General features: G+C 42.5%; 3 protein-coding genes across 9 annotated transcripts in view; 2 read left to right on the top strand and 1 right to left on the bottom strand.

The window, feature by feature from the left end:
* Positions 1-18436, top strand: part of unc-13 (protein unc13 homolog) — a 94281-nt gene extending 75845 nt beyond the window's left edge. For 3 of the 7 annotated variants that reach the window (XM_089083562.1, XM_089083560.1, XM_089083559.1), the window contains 12 exons: positions 2471-2612; positions 2907-3353; positions 3627-3777; positions 4960-5694; positions 5777-5998; positions 6084-6536; positions 6675-6806; positions 6922-7147; positions 7420-7569; positions 8561-8665; positions 8795-8957; positions 9050-18436. In XM_089083562.1, coding sequence (XP_088939688.1) covers positions 2471-2612; positions 2907-3353; positions 3627-3777; positions 4960-5694; positions 5777-5998; positions 6084-6536; positions 6675-6806; positions 6922-7147; positions 7420-7569; positions 8561-8665; positions 8795-8957; positions 9050-9347 — 3224 coding nt within the window. In that variant the 3' untranslated portion in view covers positions 9348-18436. The remainder of the gene's footprint in view (positions 1-2470; positions 2613-2906; positions 3354-3626; positions 3778-4959; positions 5695-5776; positions 5999-6083; positions 6537-6674; positions 6807-6921; positions 7148-7419; positions 7570-8560; positions 8666-8794; positions 8958-9049) is intronic. The other 4 variants (XM_089083564.1, XM_089083563.1, XM_089083561.1 and 1 more) reach the window with 3 other exon arrangements.
* Positions 18437-19411: 975 nt separating this feature from the next.
* On the bottom strand, positions 19412-20199 carry LOC105428064 (uncharacterized). The gene is made up of 2 exons (XM_011640131.3): positions 19946-20199; positions 19412-19593 (listed from the first exon to the last, which is right to left on the bottom strand). The coding sequence occupies exons 1-2, from the start codon at positions 20084-20086 to the stop codon at positions 19519-19521; spliced, it is 216 nt and encodes a 71-aa protein (XP_011638433.2). The 5' UTR covers positions 20087-20199; the 3' UTR covers positions 19412-19518.
* A 472-nt stretch (positions 20200-20671) lies between these two features.
* Positions 20672-23161, top strand: part of Su(Tpl) (Suppressor of Triplolethal) — an 86777-nt gene continuing 84287 nt past the window's right edge. The window contains exon 1 of the mRNA XM_011640130.2: positions 20672-21803. Coding sequence (XP_011638432.2) covers positions 21660-21803 — 144 coding nt within the window. The 5' untranslated portion in view covers positions 20672-21659. The remainder of the gene's footprint in view (positions 21804-23161) is intronic.

Here is a 23161-nt window from a genome sequence, read left to right as displayed (position 1 = left end):
GAGGAATTTTCGACGTTTGACATATCTGCTTTATTTTCGTAACGGATTTATAGGCGATAAAGTGCTCAATTTCAATTCGCGTGCATTCTCTGCCGAGCGTGATGTATGTAGCACCTCTTCCCGATCTTAAGTGCCTTTACCGCGCAAAATCCCCCGAATAAAACGCGCGCGAATGGGCATTTATAAATAAATATAAACGCCACAAATCCATGAACCTGGACTGAATCATTATCGCGTTTGACCGATAATGATCTTGCACCGGATTAATTATCAAATTAATGAAGCCCAACGCCCATTTATATCAGATGGAGAGTACAGGTGTTGTGTGATGTAGTACGCAGTCTGCTGCGCAAATTACAACATACACACACACACACACACACACACATGCATACGTGCACGCACACGTACAAACACATACACGTGTACACACACACACACACACACACACACACACACACACACACACACACACACACACACACGGATACAGATAGAGAGACACGCAGACGCGCCTATATGCGCCGAGACTCTTGACATCTCTCTCAAAGTGGATTGTGGCGATGACTTGATGATTAATGAGATTAGGTATGAAATCGACATTCATCGAGGGCAGGAAGCATCGACGATCGTCCCCACTGCAATCGGCGGTGCGAGTCAGAAAGAGTTAGTAGCATGGGCATGTGTGTCTGTCCGTTGATCTAAATCGGAGCACGTTACCTGATATATATACCACACACATACACACGCATATATATGTTTATATGATATATATATATATATATATATATATATTTTAAATATTCCTTTTATGTCAACATGTGTCTCTATGTATGTGTCTACGTATATGCTCATATACGTATAAACACGTTGTAATAATATATGTATATGATCCACGCCGAGCTTCTGCACGCTTTTACGATGGCTGTCTACAATGGATATCGACTGTCCAAATTGGATGGATGTTGAGCCTTTGCATGTGTCTCTTACCTACATAACGTATATATATTTGTAATGAGCGGATAAAAAGAAAGGATGTCATTTTGCAGTAAATTCAGAATTAATATGTTTACATCTGTCGATTTGTTATGTTTAAAAATTGAAATTCACCGCAAGTCCTTCTTCCCCTCGGGGAATAAGGTCGATTGTTTTAAACGTGGGTCTGAAGAGTTTTGCAAAAAAGCGCCGAGCGATTTAATAATGAAGAAGATACAATGGAAGCATCGGCTCTTCTCAATTTCTCGAATATTTCGAGATAAAAGCCCTGCGGGACTCACCTGTTTTCGGAACTACCTGTTTTTTTAATTAAATTCTCGTATAAAGCAGAGTCATATTTATTCATTCGGCTCCGCGTGCACGTGCGAATAGATGAATATGAAACGTCCGCAAAAAGTGTCTTCCAAATAGCCTGCTGTCTATCCGTAAGTGCCGAGAGAATTAATTCGATGGCGAAAGATCGAAACACATCTCGTGGATTTATACGAGTCGTATATATCGTAAAAAAAGAAATCAATTTTTATTTCCGTCGTAAACGTCGATGATTAAAGTGAAAAGTATCGAAAAACACAGCGAAACGATTGATGATTATTTCCTCTTATTACAATCACTGTCGAAATGAAGTAACTTACATTCTCTACGGTGAGATGGATTATATCTGTCATAAGTAATAAATGTGAAGTCTACTGGGAACGTAAATGCGGATTTAACCAGAGGATGTGTATAAAATACGCCGTACGTCGCCGAATCAGAATCGAGGCGGGACAGTAAAATTTTATCGCTTCGCGGGCACGGTGATGAACGCGCGGCCTCGGTTTCGAGAGCCGTAACCACGCGTTTGTGGCCGATCATCCGGCTACCTCGTCGGTTCGAATCGAGGCTACGATCTCCTGTCGAACGATACGACGAATTATCCCCGCGGGATAAATCGTAATTTCGACCCGTTTATCTGCGATGCTGTTTAAGTACATGAGTTCGGTCTCCACGCGAATCTCTCGAAACCTGCACCGAGTCACGAATCCGGATATTCCGCTTTTTATCGCCCGTCCGTTTTATTCGCGAGATTGCACGAGAGGAAGAAATACGGCGGAGATACGCAAGAACTGTTCAATCTCCATGATTTCGGTATATTCGTACGGTTTAAAAATGGAAATACGGGGGTCCATGGGGGTTGGCAAATTTTTTTTTTTCGCCGACGCGGTGCGAACAGATGTTCCGGCGGATATCCGGCCCGGTTCTGTTAGCTTTATTGGATTAACCCTCGCAGGCTCTTGGATACCGGCCAGCTGGCAAACTTGGGTAATGTTTTCACTCGACGGTATTGTCCCGTGGTAATCGAATTACGTACGCCGCAAAATTAGAAATTTACGCTTCCAGAATGAATTCTTTCGCGCTCGAATCCATTCCACGCGCGAGTCGTAGGCATTTCAACCTGATGGACGGCACCCTAATTGTATTCTTCTCCCATCTCTAGTGATCAGCGCTCAGGGATTGATCGCCAAAGATAAGAGCGGCACATCCGACCCCTACGTGACGGTCCAAGTTGGCAAAGTAAAGAAACGCACGAGGACCATGCCGCGGGAGCTAAATCCAGTATGGCACGAGAAGTTCTACTTGTAAGTAATTTTGGCAAGTTTCTCCACTACGCCGGCGGAATGCATAATTCTCTCCGCTCTCAATCTCGCTCACCGTGAATTCCCCGTCCGTTTCCATTGAGCGATGACGTCAATTGTTACGTTTGCTCGCAGACGTTTACATTTATGTTTACTTGTCCACTTATCCACTTTCGAAATACGTTAACGTTACTTTGGACAAATTATCACGATTATTCAGAGTACTACTAGAAGAAATTCCATCCGGTCTCAGAAGGGGCGTTACATGTTGTAAAAACTAGAAATTCCTATTCGTAGCGAGTGCCACAATTCGTCCGATCGGATCAAGGTTCGAGTGTGGGACGAGGACAACGATCTGAAGTCGAAGTTGAGGCAAAAACTGACGAGGGAGAGCGACGACTTTCTCGGGCAGACCATCATCGAGGTCCGAACTCTCAGCGGCGAGATGGACGTCTGGTACAATCTGGAAAAGAGGACGGACAAGAGCGCGGTGTCGGGCGCTATTCGACTGCACATCAGCGTTGAGATTAAGGGCGAGGAGAAGGTGGCACCTTACCACGTGCAGTACACCTGTCTGCACGAGAATCTGTTCCACAGTCTATGCGAGGAGAACGGCGGCATGGTGACGTTACCTCAGGCGAAGGGCGACGATGCCTGGAAGGTCTACTTTGATCCTCCTGGCGAGGAGCTCGTTGACGAGTTCGCCATGCGTTACGGCATTGAGAGCATCTACCAGGCGATGACGTGAGTGCCGTCGAAGTCACACACATTGGCAACTGCTGATTTTATTACATCATAATAACTTTAATTTATTACGCTAATTTTATTTCATATTCGATATTAATTTTATATTCGAAACGATTTTTGAAAATTGAAAGCGAGAGACGAAAGGTGTCATTAAAAATCATAAAACGTATATTTGAGATTAAGATAAGCCGGTAACTGCTCTCAGGTATAGTAAAAGATAGAAGGAGAGGGACGTATTCTTCGATACGATCGTGATTTCATGTTTTCCAGGCACTTCCACTGCCTCTCAACCAAGTACCTGTGTCCAGGCGTGCCGGCCGTTATGTCGACCCTCCTGGCGAACATAAATGCGTACTACGCCCATACGACCGCTAGTCCGGCCGTGTCGGCCAGTGATAGATTCGCCGCCAGTAACTTCGGGGTAAGTGCCGGATGTTGAAGGTTGCGCCGTGGCATCTCCATCGCGTAATAGAAGATCGGGAGGGATCGCGAGGGGTGGCGAGGAGCAAGAAGTACGCGTGCAATTTCCTGCGCGACCAGCGCTATCCGTTATCCCGAGCTGCTTCTCATATCCTAGGACGGTCGTTTGCGAAGGTCCTTGCGCAAGGATCACCACTTTTCGCCCTATCAATTTCATTCTCACCAGGTCACCAGGAATAAAGGGATCAGCTGACGCGAATATAGCTCTAGTTAAATAATTACTTTGCAAACTTTCGAGAGGGATCAAGCGAAGTCTCCGCCGGCATCGAGGCGCTTTGAATAAAGCCTGAATCTTTGTGAATTGGTCATTTAACGGATTAGAATGGATTTCTTCCGGGAATCGCTAACTTGACTTTTCGTCACATAGACCGCCGGGAACGATGAAGCTTAAGCGACAAAGTCTTACGCTTGTGTTTGGTCCAGAAATCCCGTTAAGTCACGAATCCATGTCGAGTCGAAGAAGCGGCAAAGTTGCGTTGTGTTTATAATTGCATTTCTTAATTCCTTGGTGTATAACTTCTTTTTAAGGAAAGAAGAAAAATGAGAGGAAGGCTGTATGCACGCTAGTTAATTAAGATTTTAATTAAGATTCTCTTCGACCCCGAATACTTTTTCACCATTCGCAGTTTAGTTGACTGGCAGTCAAGACCGATGGTCAAATGGATTTTCCTGCCGCGCAAGGAATATGGAAATCCTTTGCGCATACCTCCACATGAATCGACGTTCTTACAGCTCCCATAAAACAGCGAACGATATGTGAACCGAAATTTCCTACGAAATTTAAATTCGTAAATCTCTTAATTTCGAAAGAGAACTGGTATATATGAGAGAGTATATTTCTGGTATTCTTGAATTATGCATGATTTCCCTTCGAAAATATTACGCGGAACTTTCCAGGAACCAAAAAATTCGCCGCGGATGAAAATCTTTGAGAGACCGACAGACGATCGAGGGAAAAAACGAAAAAAATCCCATATAAATGAAATATAAATATTGCATCAGTAAAAAACAAAATAAAAAATATTTATTTCTACATGTAGCATGTTTACGAAAAAGGGAAATCTTATTGCAGGCGATACCGTTACCGATTAAAAAAAAAAAAAAAAAACGTTTCTCATTGTAGAAAGAAAAATTCGTCAAGTTACTGGATCAGCTGCACAACTCCCTCAGGATCGACCTGTCGATGTACAGAAACAACTTCCCGGCTTCGAGTCAGGAGAAGCTGATGGATTTGAAGAGCACCGTGGACCTGCTGACAAGCATCACGTTCTTCCGTATGAAGGTCCAAGAGCTGTCGAGCCCGCCGCGAGCCAGCACCGTAGTAAAGGATTGCGTGAAGGCGTGCCTGCGATCGACGTACCAGTTCCTCTTCGAAAACTGTTACGACCTGTACAATCGGGAATTCCAAGCGGACCCGAACGAGGCGAAGAGGGACACGGACGATCACGGGCCGCGACTGGACTCGCTCGACTTCTGGCACAAGCTGATCGCCCTGATAGTCTCGGTGATCGAGGAGGACAAGAACAGCTATGCGCCCGTGTTGAATCAATTCCCTCAGGAGCTCAACATCGGTCAACTGTCGGCGGCCACGATGTGGTCTTTGTTCGCGGTGGACATGAAGTACGCCCTGGAGGAGCACGAGCAGCATAGACTGTGCAAGTCCTCGGCCTATATGAATCTGCACTTTAAAGTCAAGTGGCTGCACGCCAACTACGTCAAGGACGTGCCGCCGTACAAGGGCGCCGTGCCGGAATACCCGGCCTGGTTCGAACCCTTCGTCATGCAATGGCTCAATGAGAACGACGACGTCTCATTAGAGTATCTCCACGGTGCCTTTAGTAGAGATAAAAAGGAAGGCGTAAGTGCCATGATTTTATCTACTCGATGTGTTTTCCGACACAGCAACTCTCTTTAACGATTCTTCAACCTTGCCTTTACAGTTCCAGAAGAGCAGCGAGCACGTGCTCTTCAGCGTCTCCGTCGTCGATGTTTTCACACAGCTGACGCAATGTTTCGACGTGGTGTCGAAGCTCGAATGCCCGGACCCGGAGATCTGGAAGAGATACATGAAGAGATTCGCGAAGACCATCGTCAAAGTCCTGGTGGCTTATGCGGATATAGTGAAGAAGGAATTCCCCAGCCATTTGAAGGAGGAACGAATTGTACGTACTTAGGAGCAAGAAAATTTGCAGAAATCCAGGCAAAGTTAGTACGACAGATCTTAATACAAATTGTTTTATTCCGTAGGCGTGCATTCTGATGAATAATATCCAACAACTTCGGGTGCAATTAGAAAAGATGTTCGAGTCGATGGGTGGCGACAAACTCGAGGAAGACGCGGCGAACATATTGAAGGAATTGCAGCAACAATTGAACGGCGCTCTGGATGATTTGGCTATACTATTCGCGAACAGTTTAGAACCGCGAATAACGGTTTCGGTTAGGGAATTAGGGGATCTTTTGTTGGCTATCAAAGGCGGAGGACAGGTGACCTTGTCGCAGCCAGCGCAAAGAAATAACGTAACCGCGGAGGCCGATGATGTTCTAAGGCCACTTATGGTTTTGCTCGATGGTAGCCTGTCTCTGTACGCTGAGTCGTGTGAGAAGACGGTATTGAAGAGACTGCTGAAAGAACTGTGGAAGATAGTGATGAGAATTTTAGAAAAGACCGTTGTTTTGCCACCAATGACGGATAAGAGCGTATGTGTCATAATTATTAAATCTGCTGGAAAAAAATTAATAACATATATTACTAGAATATAAGAATGTATTATATAGAATATATTAATATAATATATTATAAAATGTATTACGATTTATGATTCTTGTTTCTCGTAGATGATGTTCAAGAATCTGACGGATAACGCTAAGAATCTCGCTGCGAATGCCAAGATAGAAGATATGTCGAAGCTATTTAAGAATCACATGGCTGGGAAACCCGACGTCAAAAATGCTCTCAGTGGTGTTATGGTAATGGAAATAAATCGTTAAATTTTTAATTTTCATATTATTTAAATTAATTCGTGTAAATTCCTATAAGATAATCGCTTCAAGACTGTTGTGTTAAATATTCTTCCCATTCCAGGATATCTCCAAGGAAGTGGAGAAGAATCTTTCGCCGAAGCAGTGCGCAGTTCTCGACGTCGCTTTGGACACGATCAAGCAGTACTTCCATGCCGGCGGTAACGGCTTGAAGAAGACGTTCCTGGAGAAATCACCGGAACTGCAGAGCCTCCGTTACGCGTTGAGCTTGTACACGCAGACGACGGACACCCTCATCAAGACCTTTGTCACTTCGCAAGTCAACCAAGGTACGTTGCTCCAAGTTCGCCATTCACATTACAAATTGATGAATCGTAATAACTATTATTTTTATATGTGTCTCTTACCACGTAATTGCGAAAAGTCATCGCGATAAATACAAAACTAATCAGGAATACACAAGTTAATTAAACACAAGCGATATATTCTAACGACACATTACACATTTCCATCGCGCAATTATCGCGCGAGGAGTTGGTATATATCGACGTGGTGCGTGATTTACACTCACATTACGACGTAATGAAAATTGTCGGGACAGTGCCGCTGAACGATGCGTCAACGCTACGTCAGCGTCAGCGTTCGATGAGCAGCGAGAGAGGTGACGAAGGGGAAGGAGCCGAGGGTATGGAAAGCCTCGAGGAACCCCTTCGCCAGAGCAAGCCCTCTCTTCGTCGAGAGAGCCGACAAGGTATCACAAGAGCCGATCTTAGAGGATCGCTGGAAGTGTCGGAGAGATTCTTAGGCCGTAGTGAACTGATCGTTGCGTCGAGACGTCTTTCGACACGATTTATCTGCTTTTTCATTTTTTTCACGATTATTTTTAAAATATCCATTTGATAAATAGGAATTCGAGTGTCGAATCATGTTAATTCTTTATTTTCGTAAAGAAGAAAAATGTTTCAAAGACGTCTCTCGGCAACGATAGCTGTGTTAGGAAGCTGTGCTGTTATCACTGCCGCTGTGCTGCTACTGCCGCCACTCTTGCTGCTACTACTACTGAGAACTTTATCGACCAGCAAAATGCCTCTTTCGATCTCATGTTTTCTCAACACAACGCTTCTGACACACCACACACACCCCACACACACACACACACACACACACACACGCGCGCGCGCGCGCGCGCGCGCGCATCGAAAAAATATTGTCATTTGACCACTAAATCACCAAAACACTTGTTACAAACATGATATCGTCACTCGACTCGTCATTGTCTAGCGTTCACATTGTTCCTACGAAAATTTGAAGGAACAAACACCCAAAGAAAGGATTCATGGATTGATCGATCGATCACCTGCACCATGGACACTTGTATCATACGCACGGAGCCTTCGAAGATTGAAATTCTCTGAAAAAAATCATTTGTTTTTTCACGATGCAGAACCGACGAAATCTAAAAATTTATAATTTTCGACACACACTGTATAAGACTAAATCATAAAAACTTCACAGAGGCTGACTTCGTCTTCTCTGATAATTACGCTAACAAATACCTGACCTGCCCATTATCAGAGCATGTAATTTGCTCTAGAAATAGAAATTAAGAATAGACTCTTAGCCTTAGTCTCAGATCATAGCATCAGATAGAATCAGACGAAGTCCGCGTAGTGTCTAGACGTCATTCTATAGCTTGACCAGGTTCGTATTCGGGCATAAGTTCTGACTGCAATCTGCTGAAGTTCCAGATACCACCGGTTCAGATGAGGGTTCAGTGGGCGAGGTGAGCATTCAGGTGGATCTTTTCACGCATCCGGGAACGGGAGAGCAGAAAGTCACCGTCAAAGGTACAATTATAATTTTACAAAATTTGTAAAAACCGATCGTACAATTTTCACAGTCTCTAATACGAGAATTGATATTTTATTTTTTAACTCGTGGATAATTTTATTTAAAAAAATCTTCATTTCTTTTAGTTGTGGCCGCGAACGATTTGAAGTGGCAATTGGCGACGGGCATGTTCAGGCCGTATGTTGAGGTGAATCTAATCGGACCGCATCTTACTGGCAAAAAGAGGAAACAATCGACGAAATCAAAGAGCAATAACTGGTCGCCACAATTCAACGAGAGCTTCGACTTGTAAGTTTCAAAGTTTAATTTATTGATGACAATTATTAATATTTTTAATTGATAAAAATTTTTTCTAACTTTCACCTCATCTTTGTCTTTAGTATGATCGGTAATGAGCAACAACAGCTAGACTTCTACGAGTTGCATATCTGCGTAAAGGACTACTGCTTCGCGAGGGAGGACAGGCTCGTTGGAGTCGCGGTAATGCAGCTGAAGGATATCGTCGAGGAAGGCTCGTGCGCGTGCTGGCTATCGCTCGGCAAGCGTATTCAGATGGACGAGACTGGTTGGACAATCCTACGTATTCTCTCGCAGCGGAATAACGATGAGATTGCCAAAGAGTTCGTGAAGCTGAAGAGCGACATCAGGCAGGAGACACCGCTGCCAAATCCCACTTGAGGAGATACGACGTTATGTTAATAAGTCGACAGCGAAGCGATTCGAGTACTTCGAGCTTGGAAAGAGCCCGAAGAGGAGAGGAAAGAGGAGGAGAAGGAGAAAGAGGAGGAGAGAGAGAGAAGCAGGAGGCCGTCCAAAAAAGGGTTAATATTTGATGCCTTCGGTGCCACAAGCGAACGAAATCTTTTACGATTCCGCGAGAGAGATGCAATTTGCCCGAAAACAATCGCCCCGAATCCTTTCGTCCTTCTTCGCCAAGAGGCGCGATCCAGGGAAGGACGGTCCTAGGAACGGGATTCGATTTATCACGGAGTTTCTTCTCTCCAGCTTCCCTCGCGACGTGGAGTTCAGTCGAGCGTAATTCCTCTCCCTTTTTTACGAGACTCACATACACACAGAGCTTCAACCCCGTCCCTGGACAGCGACGATGCACCGGGAACCATCATCTTCCACAGATCTCGAGTTAGGACGAGCTAGGTCAACCCCGCGTGGCTCGGCGTTCGTCCTGCGTACTACTATAATGATGAAAAAAGAGCGATTCCTTTCGCCTGCGAGAGTTAAAACAAACGAGGAAGCGAAACTCGACAGCGACGACAACGAGCGACGCTCCAACCACCACTACGTAAAACGAGAGACACATCGGACTCTTCTTCGAGTGTCGCAGGCGAGACACAGGGGGAGACGGGGATATGAAAGAGAGAGTGTTCGCGTGACGAAAACGCGAAACGTGAAAACAGTGCTGCCAGTACGCAATATATTTGGTAATATTCGTAATGTAAGATAGGACGAGAAAGAGAGAGAGAGAGAGAGAGAGAGAGAGAGAGAGAGAGAGAAAGAGAGAGAGATTAACACCGCGAAGAATTGAAGTACGGTGCTTCGCACAAAAGAAACTCTCTTGATCGGAACGCGCCGCCGTTCGCCGAAAGACTGATCTCGAGATCGGAAGACGACGAGAAGCGAGTCCACGTGTGATGGATCCTTGACCGCGACGCGGTCGCATGTGCTAAAACAAAAGGGACGAGTCGTGTACGCACGCACATGTACACGGTACCGCATATACAAAATTTACATACGCATACACACTTACATACTGTACGTTAACACGCGCGCGCGCGCGCGCGCGCGCGCGCGATACGACCGCGTCGTTTCTAGGCCGTTTGTTCGGGAGGACGAGTTTACTGTAGATACGTGAAAACATTGTTGAGACGAAGAAGTTTTTTCTAAATATACAGTTTAAATGTAGCATTGCGTACGACCAAATAGGCGCGCCCTGTGACGTCACGCAGCGGCGCGCCGTTAGTAATAAAAACAAAAAAAAGTTAGTAAGGCATTGTAATTGTAAAGTAACGTTCTTACTCGTAAGATTATACCAGAAATGATCGTAAGAGTCTGACTGTTGCTGATGCTGTTGCTGCTGTTGCGAATGATGCCGAGATCCGCCCAAAAGCTTCGTAAGCAACGTACCGAATTCCAGACGGAATTTGCGAATATACAGGGGAATACAGAACACGCGTTGATTCTATACGCCCGCGCCTCCGGAAATCGCGTATTTAGCGACAGAGACGTACACCCGACATACACGCTGCGAACGCGGATTCTACGAACCGGCGAACGAGCGAATCTCCAAAATTGAACTTTACCCAGTTGTCTGTCAGTACGCGGTTACCGCGATACTTCGAGTGATTATCCGAGTGATCGATTACTTGAAGAGATTATCTTCAAAATTTCGCGTTAGGTAACGCTCGAATTATCCGAGCAGTCTCCGTGAACTTTGACAATGCTACTTTGTAATCTCGTAGCGTGTGCAGCTAATTATAGCTTTTGATTCTCTTTCCTTAGCGATCGCTGTTTTTTTAACGGCAACGCCTATCTCGAAATACGACGTGAGGCCCTGGGCGTTAAAACTGCTATTATTAGTAAGGATTATCGCTACTACCGTCATTAGCTTTATCGCGTCTTGTACGTCTTGTCTCGTGTGTATAGGACGTTCGCCCGTCTGTAGAAACGCGTCTACCGCGTTTCCTCGAGCTCTCGCATCGGACCGAAAGCGCGAAAGGGTAGATGGGAAAACGATCGGACCCGTCTTCGCTGTATCTACGATCGCACGAAGCTTTGGTCGGATCCCTCCGTGAGAGAAACTTCGAAGGCACGCGACCTCATATCCGATGAAATCCAGTCATCGTCCAGCCCGGGCTGCAGAGTCGGGCGGGGCAGGTATAATACAACTTCGAAGATTACGCTATTATATTCAAAAGTTTCTACTACGTAGTACGTCTAGATTATACTTAAAAATTGTGTATAGTGTCTAAAACTGCTGATGTAGCTGCGAGCGCGGGATTTTCGATCGGCAGATAGAGAAAGAGAGTCGAGAGCCATCTGAAACATGAACGTCCGAACATCTCAGCTGCAGGTGTCTACCAAATTTGATTATATCAAAGCACTATGAATTGAAAAATACTACATAATAGTCATCATACTTATCTTAGCAACTGAAAAAATTAATTTTAATCTTACAAAATATTAATTGATATTATAGATTAAACATTTTTATTCATTACATTCGAATAAATTGGTTTAAATATTTTCAAAAAAAAAAATGAGGCAGATCAATACATCAAATCTTCACTTATACATATAAGATATCCGAAATTGTATTAAAATTCTGTTAGAAACTTTTCAACTTGAAGGTCGATTCATCAAATATCTACATCTGCACCTGCCGTTGACGGTGACGGAAATTCAAGCAGGTAGGAAAGAAAAACACGGGTCCGCGATCTCGCCACCATTTTCATTTGTAAAAGTGTCTATTTTCTCCGCTGCCTAACACTAAATAACATTACTTAATACGAAAGAGCTGGCGAATTCGGCACTCATGATCGGCCTCGTCGACGGACACACACACCTCGATACTCGTTTATCCCCGATCGCAGATTCACCGCAATCACCGCGATCGTCGACGAGGTCGACCGCCAATTTTTCCTCCTACTCTCCGCTTCGATTAATATCTTGTAAGCTTAATGAAAATATCTCGTGTATTCTGTGATAATTACCCCTTAAAAAGGACACTGACACGCTCTACATCTTACACGCACAAGAAACATATACACGTACACGTACGAAGGGGAGAAATCCGCAGACGGTTTCCGCGTTTATGCGAAAGGTGGACATTGTACAGAAACTGAAAATAGACATAACAAAGATTGATACGACTACGCCATTACACCGATCCTAAACATAGCAACAGTATTTTTCTTCTTTACATTCCCATATTTCTATTCTCTGTAAACGTCCGAGGAGTCTCGTCGCGATAATAATGGAAGATATAGAAAGATATATGTATATATATATATATATATATATATATATATATACACACATATACATAAATATACGGAGTGATCCAGACTCGCCTCCACTTCCCTTCATCTGTCGATCCTATGACCAATTTGCAATTAATTTTTCCCTAGCGAAAATTTTATCCTTTTTCACAACTTTCTAATGTTAAATATATCTAAGCCTGTAATAAAAATACCGTGAAAGTAAAATCCACTTCGAATTGATTAAGATTAAGATTAATCCATCTCTATTGCTCGTTGAAATTCTTAGACTTTTTATCACCTTACAGTTTAAAATTTATCGCTGCCTTGACACTTTTCGTTAAGGAAAAATATTCGAAATTGATCGGAGAATCCATAGATGGGATGCGCGGGATCTGGGACATCCTGTATCGCATTGACAAATCGTAACTCTTTACCCGCAATATTGCCAGCCACAAAAAGATACAAAACGCGAAGATACGGAACGCAAAAACGTGCGGCGCATTCTTTCAGCTTGAGGAGTTTAATAAATAAAAAAAAAAGAGGAGATCCAAGTTTTCTCTCAAAATTTTAAATAAACAAAGCCCTGAAAAAAATTATGTAAATCAATAAACTTAAATTGAATAATTAGCACATCTTGGAATTTTAAGTTATTCTAAAAATTTTCGAATAATAATTATAATTTCAAATAAGCTTTTTTGAAAGATATTTCGGCCGGAATAATTCTGAATCTTTTTCAAGGTATCGGAAATGAGCTATCAGAAATGAGCGACAAAATATGCAAATCGAAACGTCGATACTTTTCGTTTCCTTTCGGTTTCCTTCGAGCGTAAGTCAAATGTTCAAAGTTAAGTATTTCGGATTACATCTCTCTTGCATCAAAAGGAGATCCCCACAAAGGATCGCCGCAAACTTTTGCGTCCGATCGTCGACGAAAGCGGAGAGAACCAAGATCGGAAATTCAAGGCAGACTCCAGATCGCTAAGATAAATTTTTTAGCAGGGAGAGATCACAAAAATAAGATAAAAAAAAGAAACTAAGGGGAGAAGAAAAAAAAAGATATACACAACTGTTGACAATACTATGCTTGAGAATCGTATTGACACATATGTAATGTACCTAATAAATATATAAAACAAGACGAGATGTTTGTGTTTCGTAAGTAAAAGCGTACTAAAAGCGTACTAAAAGTAAACTCGTAATAGAGCGCGAGGTGACGGTGTATACTCGCGCGAAACACGTGACTTTTGCGCGGAGCGTGATTTATTAGGTAATTACGTTTAACGTGCGAAGGAGAAGAAACAAGCTTCGTCGTCCCACGGAAAGCGCGATTATTGTCAAGAAAATTTTTCGAGCAAAGGACAACGAAGCGAGAACGAAGGAAAGAGGGACGGAGAGAAAAAGAAAAAGAGAATGAGAGAGAGAGAGAGAGAGAGAGAGAGAGAGAGAGAGATTTCAATGACACATTGCCGCTGTGCAGGTCGCGAGCGTGCAAACTGATCCAAAGCAATTGTATCCGAGTATGAAACACGCACATTCAATACAAAGAATATCTAGAATCCAGAGTATCAAATCTTCTCATCGATAAACGTTTCGTTTCTTCACTCATGCAGACGCGTTGTTCTCCAGCGAACTGGACATGCACATAATGTATATAATGCTACACATGACACGTAAAATACACACACACACACACACACACACACACACACACACACACACACACACACACACTTACGAGATAGCGCTTGTGTGACTCCATATTCACACGATCGAAGCTCCGATCGAACGCACGCGCCGTCGTTACGCTAATCATTTTGAAAGCGGATCATTGTCATTTAGCGTCATCATCATCGTCGCGGACGACGTTCGCCCGGTAAATACCAGTATTGTGCCACTGATCAATTCGCCCGATTCAACGGCAATTCGCTATACCGGATGGCGATGCGGTTCGCGGGCGCAGAAACGTGTTGCCTCTCGAAATTCTGACAATCCTGGTGACATCAATGCATAGCAAGACGCGATTCACGGAGGATGTCGGCTTTGCATCAATCGCACCGTTCAACTAGATAGTAGAGATCCATATATACAAGTATGTGATTTGCCTCCTCTTAAGGATATATCGCGCATCATTTCATTAATATCGTGCCGCACGTAGTTAGCGAATAAAAGTTGAAAAAGACGTGTAAAATCTCTCTCCTGGGTTATATAAGAAATTCTAATTCGTATACGTTGAAGAGCTCTACTCGATTCTACAAATGATTCGTTAACCCGTTCCATGTTAATAGTGAACGTGAGATCTAGTATGGCCAACATCGAGGATCGCTGTTCCGACGGTGTACTTGGCGCAAATACCGACCGCCCGCGTCACGTGTTGACGTTAAAAAAAAAAGAAAGGCGAACTCTCAAATATATGAAATTAAAAACTCGGGCGATCGTATTTCCAGCGCCGACTGCGCCGTGAGAACACCGTTCCTATTTATTATTATTATTAACATTTATATATCCGTGCAATGAGTTCGTGCATATTTAGAGACTAAGTGTATACGGATGGAGGTGAAAGAGAAGTGTGGTATACAGTGTGATATATAAAAAGCGAGAGACGGAGGACTAAATCCGAATGGTTAATTAGATAATTGTTGGGAGATATTGTAGTCGTATGATGAAGAGAGAGGGAAGAAAAGGGATGGCCGAGAGAGGGACCTATTAGAGCTATATCATCGTTGAATCATCGCACACGCATACACACACCACGTGCCATATCATCGCATTATATATCAGAGAGAAAGAGTTTAAATACTATTAATTTTAAGCGGTAGCTAGATATACAGCTCTATACATGTACGTATACATGTGCAGCGTGAGGGAAATCACGCGGGTGGAAATCCGGCACGTGTACAGCATTCGTTTGACTAACTGTGATTCGTTGCTGGTCCTTATTCGAGTAATGTGACATTAATACACAACGTACATACGACGTGACGAAGGGGCGAGTGAACGAATGGAGACGTCCGAGACGGATTAAAAGATTACACGGATCTGTTTTTTTACAGCTGAACCAGTATACACTTGTACCTAAAACATATTTACATGAACATATTTACATATTACATGTTTGAAGTTTGGCGAAAGCGAGAAGGAAAATTTTAATGCAATCGATAAACAAAAAACAGCGATAAAAAAAAAACAGGCTCTTTATATCATCTTGGAACACTTGGATATCAACCGGACGTCCAAAATGGATATTTGACGAATGAATAGGAATTTCAAAACGAGTTTTAAAAAACGATCGTCTCGAGGAAGAGTACAAAAGAAATGCGCGTGCCTTCCTTATTCATTCGTCTCTTCTAAAATTCTCGTATGTAAGCGGATATTGCAATATGATGCAAAATAGAATTTTTGCTGCGCCGGCTACTCGGATATCGACCGACCGATTTATTTACTCGCGATCATAATTATTTCGAGCGGAGACCTCGAGGTTTCCGATTCGGCGGAGAAGACGAGGAGAAAAAAAGAGACCGCTAGGGAAGTGCGCGCGCGCGCGCGCACGAATCTGTCATTCAATCGTCATCACCATCGTCATGATAAGCGAAGTCACACTCGCGTCGTCACGTCGACACGAAACGTCTGTTCGCCGTTGTACCCAACCGAAATACCCTTTGTAATCTAATTTTTTTGTTCCGCATCGACAGTACACACATGCACGTGTAAGATATTATCGCATCTCGATCGTGTAATCACAGAATATATTGCACATACGATTGCACATATTATATACATATTTACAAGTATGTATATATATTATATATATATATACATATATTTTATATATATATATATATATATATATATATATATATATATATATATTATATATATATACATGGTCATGATCGCGATCCGTGTTGCTGTCTCATCCGCTCGAATAATTTTGACTATTTTAATCACCTTCACTCAATCCTTCCTCAAGCAATTTGTAAATCCATTCTAAAACATATCTAAAACTCAGAGAAAGCGTACTTTTCCGCCCAGTTTCATAATATATTTTAAGAGTCATGCATCACGCTAATTATATTATTATACAGAGTATCTTCCAGATGAGGGCGCATTTCTTTTCAAAACTGTAAATTTTTCGATTAATCTCAAAGCGACTTTATCTTTACGAAGTATCGAGATATAGTATTACAAGGGATTGAAAATAAAGGGCTTTATAAAAATTAAAGGATAATAAGGTTCCTTGCATATTCTTTATTTTTTATAATTAATTTTAAGCGAATTTTATGTTAAATTTAAAGCTTGCAAGAAAATAACATTATTATGATATAAATTTTTACAGAGAAAGAAACTTAAAGTTAAATAAGAAGTTCTTTGGACAAGAAACATACAATTCATCAGAGAAATTGCGTTTAAGAAAGATCATCTTGCGCGAATTATTATTACACACGGGCTGTTTTTGTATATATTATAAATTGTCTATATGAACTTTGCTGCAAATTCTACTTCGCTATAAATTTAAAATGAAAAAAATGGGAAAAATTCCAAGAAGAAATTCCGAGACAGCCACGGAGCGGTGACTTTCCAAAACATCCCCATTACACCTTCAAAATTATCCCTTCCAAAAATTCTGATGTCTCTCCACAGGTATTCGCCTCCATGTGTTGCCATATGTGTTATACTATACTACGCCGTGTTTTTTCTGACTATCGTTCTCCTCTTTTATCTCGCGCAAATGCATACAGGTAAACGACTCGAGCAAGTAGTGGATGAGAAACATTCACACATCCCAATCTTTTTGCAAACAATTTTGCACGAGACGGGGCGGTGATCAAAAAGGAACGGAATACGCGAATATCTTTTATCACTTCTCAGTTTTCATTTTTCAAAGTATCCTTTGGAGATGCAGCAGAAAAATAGAAATAGAAACAAAAGTATTTGCATATTCCGATCTTCTTGGGATAATTGTACATAAAAAAGAAAAATATTGGTGCGAAATATTTCAAGATATGTGTTTTGTTTCCATTGCATTGATATTATTAAGAAAATTACGGAGACAGAGCGCTAATTTCACAACCACTTAATTGCGTTGCGTTGCGTTACGTTACGTTGCGTCTCATTGTCGTAAACACCTCCGCATTGTAAATGTTTTTAAAAAGTCACATTGCCTATGGTAAAGGTGTTCGCATCGCGAGGAGAGGATTTGTAACGGCCGTCTTTTGCTCGAACTCGAGGGACGATTCTGCCAACGTCATTCAATTCCCAGTAATGGTAAAACGATTGTTTCTTTCTTAGATCATAGTGTAATACGTAATATAATGTGCGTAATAGTGGACGTAATTTAGTTAATTATAAGTAAAGCTGATAAGTCAGGGTTGGTTGAATCGATCCGAAAATATGAGGGCGGATTTGTTTAAATGCCCAGGCGATTGGCGGCCGCTATCGTGTCCTCCAACGAATCTGTAAAGTATCGAAGTATGATTTGATGCGAACGTCCTAAGAGCAAAGAAGAACGAGTCACACGTTCGATATGACGATTCTTAAGTTTCGCGTATTTCCTCTCCCACATTCCGTTCGCACATTTCTCTCGTTCCTCGTTTTGCGATCAATGTACCATATCCGAAGGGTGCTCTTAAAGCGAAACGAAAAGTGAAAGTTTGCGATGTATTAAGACAGTGCGTACCGTTAAGCGAGAGGTAGAAAGGATGGCTTTCTTATTGGGATAAGCTGCCTCAGGGGAAGGTAATCCAGGGACTCTAATAAACTTATCCGAAACTACTTGCCTATGAAATTATTCCATTTGTCGCCGGGGCCGTGTCCGTGACCCTCCTTTATTCCATCCTTTGTATATTTTTCATGTAAAGTGACCAGATTATTATTAAATTAAATTGAAATTTGAAAGCTGAAATATTTTAAAATGCCACAATCTGTTTCCCTATATTAAAATATTAAAATAATACAAAACATACAAAACATACATGTATTTTTTCATTAAACAATTAGAATTGTCTCATCAAAGGAAATTATTTCTTGATTTTGTTGCTATCAATAAAAATTGAAAATTTTAATAATGCAATAATTGACATAACTTTTTAAATAAAAACATTAAAATATAAAGATATCTATTAAAATAACATGTGCTATTTTAAATTAGGCAGTTGTCATGGAAAATTAATTTATTGAATAAGATCAAGTATATAAAAAGAAATTCATGTAAAAGTTACATGAAATTATTGAACTTTATTCTAAGAAAATTTAGTGCTGCTTTACAAGAATTTTTTCATATTGTACCTTATTAGTTCGTTTTATTTACTAAAATACTTGTCACATTTCTTGTTAACATTCAGATAACAAGTTCTTGACAGCAGCAAGTTTTTTTTAATAAAATTTTTTTTATTACGTATTTTATGTCAGTTTTAATTGCAAATATATTTTATAATTTGTTGTATAACGCTATATACATACATTTGTTTACATATATAAAAGCATGATAATGAAAGAATCAGTTTATACATAGTTTACTCTTATTTAATGTTATGCTTTTTATAAATAGCTATATATATATGTACACTGTTTTTTACTTTTAGTTGGCATAATTTTTTAATTTTTTTATAGAAATCAACATTGACACCGTCAACATTTGTAGAATAAATTACTATTTTACAATACAATTTTCTTACAGAAATGTAAACCTCCGATACATTTCTATACCTTTCTTCAAAAGATAATTTTTTAATAAATTATTAAACATGATTAAATTATTATACAATTTATTATAACATTTATTGCTACATTTTTCCTTGTGGAAAAGACATACATACATGTATTCACTGTACATTTAAAATTAATAAATTTCTTTCTTAGGTATCAGACAGGAACACTTCTTGTGGCGCTTTGTAATATTTTTTGCACTCTTCTGCGAATTTAATTTCTTTCTGTAACACAATAAAGAAAAATCTTAACTTTCTTTTATCGATACTAGAAATACTTAAACTTAATAAACCTGCTTTTATCCAATTGTTTCATTAATATTGATTGATTTTAACCGCAATCAAAATAATTTTGAAGTTAAACTCAAGTCAATACTATAACACTGATTTAGTTCAATGTAAACTTAGGAAATTAAAATTATAGACTTGTTCTTTTGAGCTGACCTTCTTGCGTGGCTCATTTTTCTCTTTTTTTTTCTCTTTAATATGAAAAAAAAGAGAAAAAACAAACTATAAGACTGTAAGAAGCCCAGTTAAAGAGAATAGATTTCATTAACGATCACAAAGGTTAGATTACCTCCAGCCTATCTTTGTCTGGTATTCTCGGATATGGTCCCATCGGATCTCTCGCTCCATCCCAAAAGTCGGTGATCAATAAGACATTAAAGTGCATAACTACCGCCAATATTGCTATCTCGATGAACCTATGCAATGACATTTTCAAGTAGGCTTTGAAAAATGACGAGATAATCGAACTATTTTGGCAGATCGAGACTTAATGAGAGAACGAAACTCTTACGTCAAGATACAGTGATGTCAACGCCATTGTTGGTTTATTCGTAAAATTCCTAGATAAGAAAATTCTCGACGAATTTCAGCCATTTGTTAAAATTCGTATCATGAGAAATTGCTCTCATCTCTATCAAGTTAATAAATCAAATTAAATTCTCTAGCATTTTTATGACTCCAATGTCGGAATATCAAAACGCGAGATATTGGTGACTTCATGTTTCACGTTCGTAAAGACGATCAATCAGGCACGGCAAGGAACATCATAGCTACTTTTCTTCATTTTATCTTATTAAAAACGTAACATGTGATACCGCGGAGATAATTAAATAAATTTATTATGCGAGAAAGAGAGAGAGAAAGAGAGAGAGATGGACCAGAAATTTTTTGGTGAATTTCTCTTCCGTGTGAACGCGCCGTTATTACGTGAAGAGGGAAGTTAAGTCCGCGCGACGCCGATAGGTGGCGGCAACGGTACGCGGCGCGGAACAGGAAAAGCCGGCTGGCAGTCGATCGTTGGCCGTCACCGCGCGAGGACGGCGAGGTCGTCCTTGGCTTGACTGTCGGGTTATCCGTTTGCGCGCGACGCGATTGGTCAACGGCTCTTCCGTTAAGCCCCGCCTACCAGGTGGCCGTTCGAAAGTGTATAGTTGTGTTTCCTTACGCCGAAACGACGGGCGCTGCTCTCCTCGATCACCGGACTCGGCAGTTCAATTGTAAGAAAAATTTGAAATGAGTCGTGTCGGCGTGCTAATATGCGACGGTTGAGTGGGAGTCAAGCAGGTGAGAAATCGCGAGCGCGCTCGGGGGTGATTCGCCGATAACATTGTTCACGGGGTGCTACGTCGCGCGTTATCGCGTCCGGGGGGGAGTCCCAGCTCCTATCGCGAATATAGTGTGTCGACTGATCGTGAGAGAAAGAGAGAGAAAGAGAAATATATAGAATATACGACACTGTGAGAAGAGGTGGTGACGGCGGCGGCGGCGGCGGCTGCGACGACGACAACGACAACGACGACAACGACGACAACGACGACGGCGGCAGCGGTGGCGGCTGCGACGACGGCGGAGGAGGAGGAAGAGGTGGTAGTGTGAAGGAGCGAGAAGGAAAAACACATTTCGTGAGGGAACATCTCGTCTCGTCGCGCGTCAAAAATTCCGGTTGAAGACTCGTCCGTCGTCGTCGGTGTTCGTTCCGCGCGCCGTACGGCGCGAAGTTCGCGCCGCGCGAAAACTCGTCCGCTTCAACAACGGTGAGGAAGAGGGAAAGGAAGAGAAGTTTACGGCAGAGAAACACGTTGGTGCCGTGAAAAAAAGAGAGAGGACGGAACAGAGAGAAAGAGAGATAAGTGCGTGTCGTCGTGCGCCGCTCTACGGCGTTGCCCGAGCAGCCGAACGAAAGACGTCAGCTGTGTTGCTGCGCCAAGAGGACCGTGAGTCGTGCGCGGATAGGAGCGAGACCGTGTGGGCGAGCGAGACAGTGCGAAGCCGCATACGGCGAAATGGGAGACGGAGAAATGGCGCTCGGGCCAGGTGTCCAGTATGGTTTGTCGTCACACGGCAATTTCGACGAGCGGAAGTCTCTGATGTTTGTGAAGCTCACCGACTCATCGTATCGTGCCATCCAGGAGTACCTCAAGAACCGGGTGAGTGGCTCTCGTTGTCCATTGGCGATTACACGCGTTAGAGAGGCTAGGATCGTCGTACTCGCGGGCGCGCGCGCGCGCGCGCTCGAGAAAGAGAGAGAGGGACTTATCGCGGCGTATATGTGTGTACGTGCGTGCGTACGTGCGTGCGTCGGGTGCAACGAGACACGTACTTACCGACGTATGCATACATGCACGCGTATGCATATGTATACGCGCGTCGTACGTATGCGCCGCGAGAAACGGCGTTGTGTGAACGCGCGTACATGTGGCTGCGTGCGTGTGTCGTAATATCGTGCCAAGGAGAGAGAATAAGAGAGTCGCGACGAGATACCCGATCGTCGTGTCGTATCGTGTCGCTCGCTCACCATATTTCGTGTAAGATCTCGTCGCGACGTCGTCTCCCCCCAAGAAATCTTCGTCGGATTCAGTGCTCTCCCCTCTCTCTGTCTTCTTTAATTACTACTCTGCTTCCTCACCCCTAGTTTCCTCTCCTCTCTCTCTCTCTCTCTCTCTCTCTCTCTCTCTCTCTCTCTCTCTCTCTCTCTTCTTTCTCTCTCTCTCTCTCTCTCTCTCTCTCTCTTCGCAAGCCGTTCTCCTCGAAGATCACGAGAGAGCCTGATTCTTTGCGGACGACTACTGCTCTCTCGCTCTCTTCATTTTTCTTTTTCTCTCTTTTTCTGTCTTTTTCTGTCTTTTTCGTCCGTTCCGACAGGACTTTTCTCGAATGCTCAAAAATTCGATACGCTTCCTTCCGTCTCGGTATGCGGTCGCCCTTTTTGCGACTCTCGAGCAGCGGCAGCAGAAACGAGCGAGCGAGCGAATCGCTCGATGTCGACACGTCTGCTGCTTTGACAACGACAATTACGTAATACACAAGAGCGCGAGAAGTCGGGCCGAGAGCCGAGTCAAAAAATCATCCCGACGCGCGTATACGTAACAGAGTCAGACGTATTTCCGCACGTATGGGATTCCGCGCGATTCTAAACGCGATTCCGACGTAAAAAAAATAAGGAGAGTTCCTTTCTCGAGCGAATCCCTCCGACGTAATCGTAGCTTTTCTTGCAAGGATTCTCCTCGCGAAAATAGATGAATCATCTCGTCATGTCATGTCACGTCACTTTGTCACGTCACGTCATATCGCATCGCATCGCATCACATCGCGTCGCGTCGCGTCGCGTCGCGTCGCGTCGCGTCGCAGATGGCAAGACTTCTTCAAGTTTCAATTTGGACGCGCTCATTCCTGCGCGAATTTTCCTGCGCATTTTTATTCTCTCGATGAGATTGTTAAATATCGACGTGGTCGGCAATTCGGGTCGACTAGATCACCCGGAGGTCGTAAAAGAAGTTATAATGCA

The sequence above is a fragment of the Pogonomyrmex barbatus genome, unplaced genomic scaffold (assembly GCF_055798465.1).
Source record: "Pogonomyrmex barbatus isolate J1 unplaced genomic scaffold, ASM5579846v1 scaffold7, whole genome shotgun sequence".
NCBI classification, from domain to species: Eukaryota; Metazoa; Arthropoda; class Insecta; order Hymenoptera; family Formicidae; genus Pogonomyrmex; species Pogonomyrmex barbatus.
This window is presented reverse-complemented; position numbering and strand designations above follow the sequence as displayed.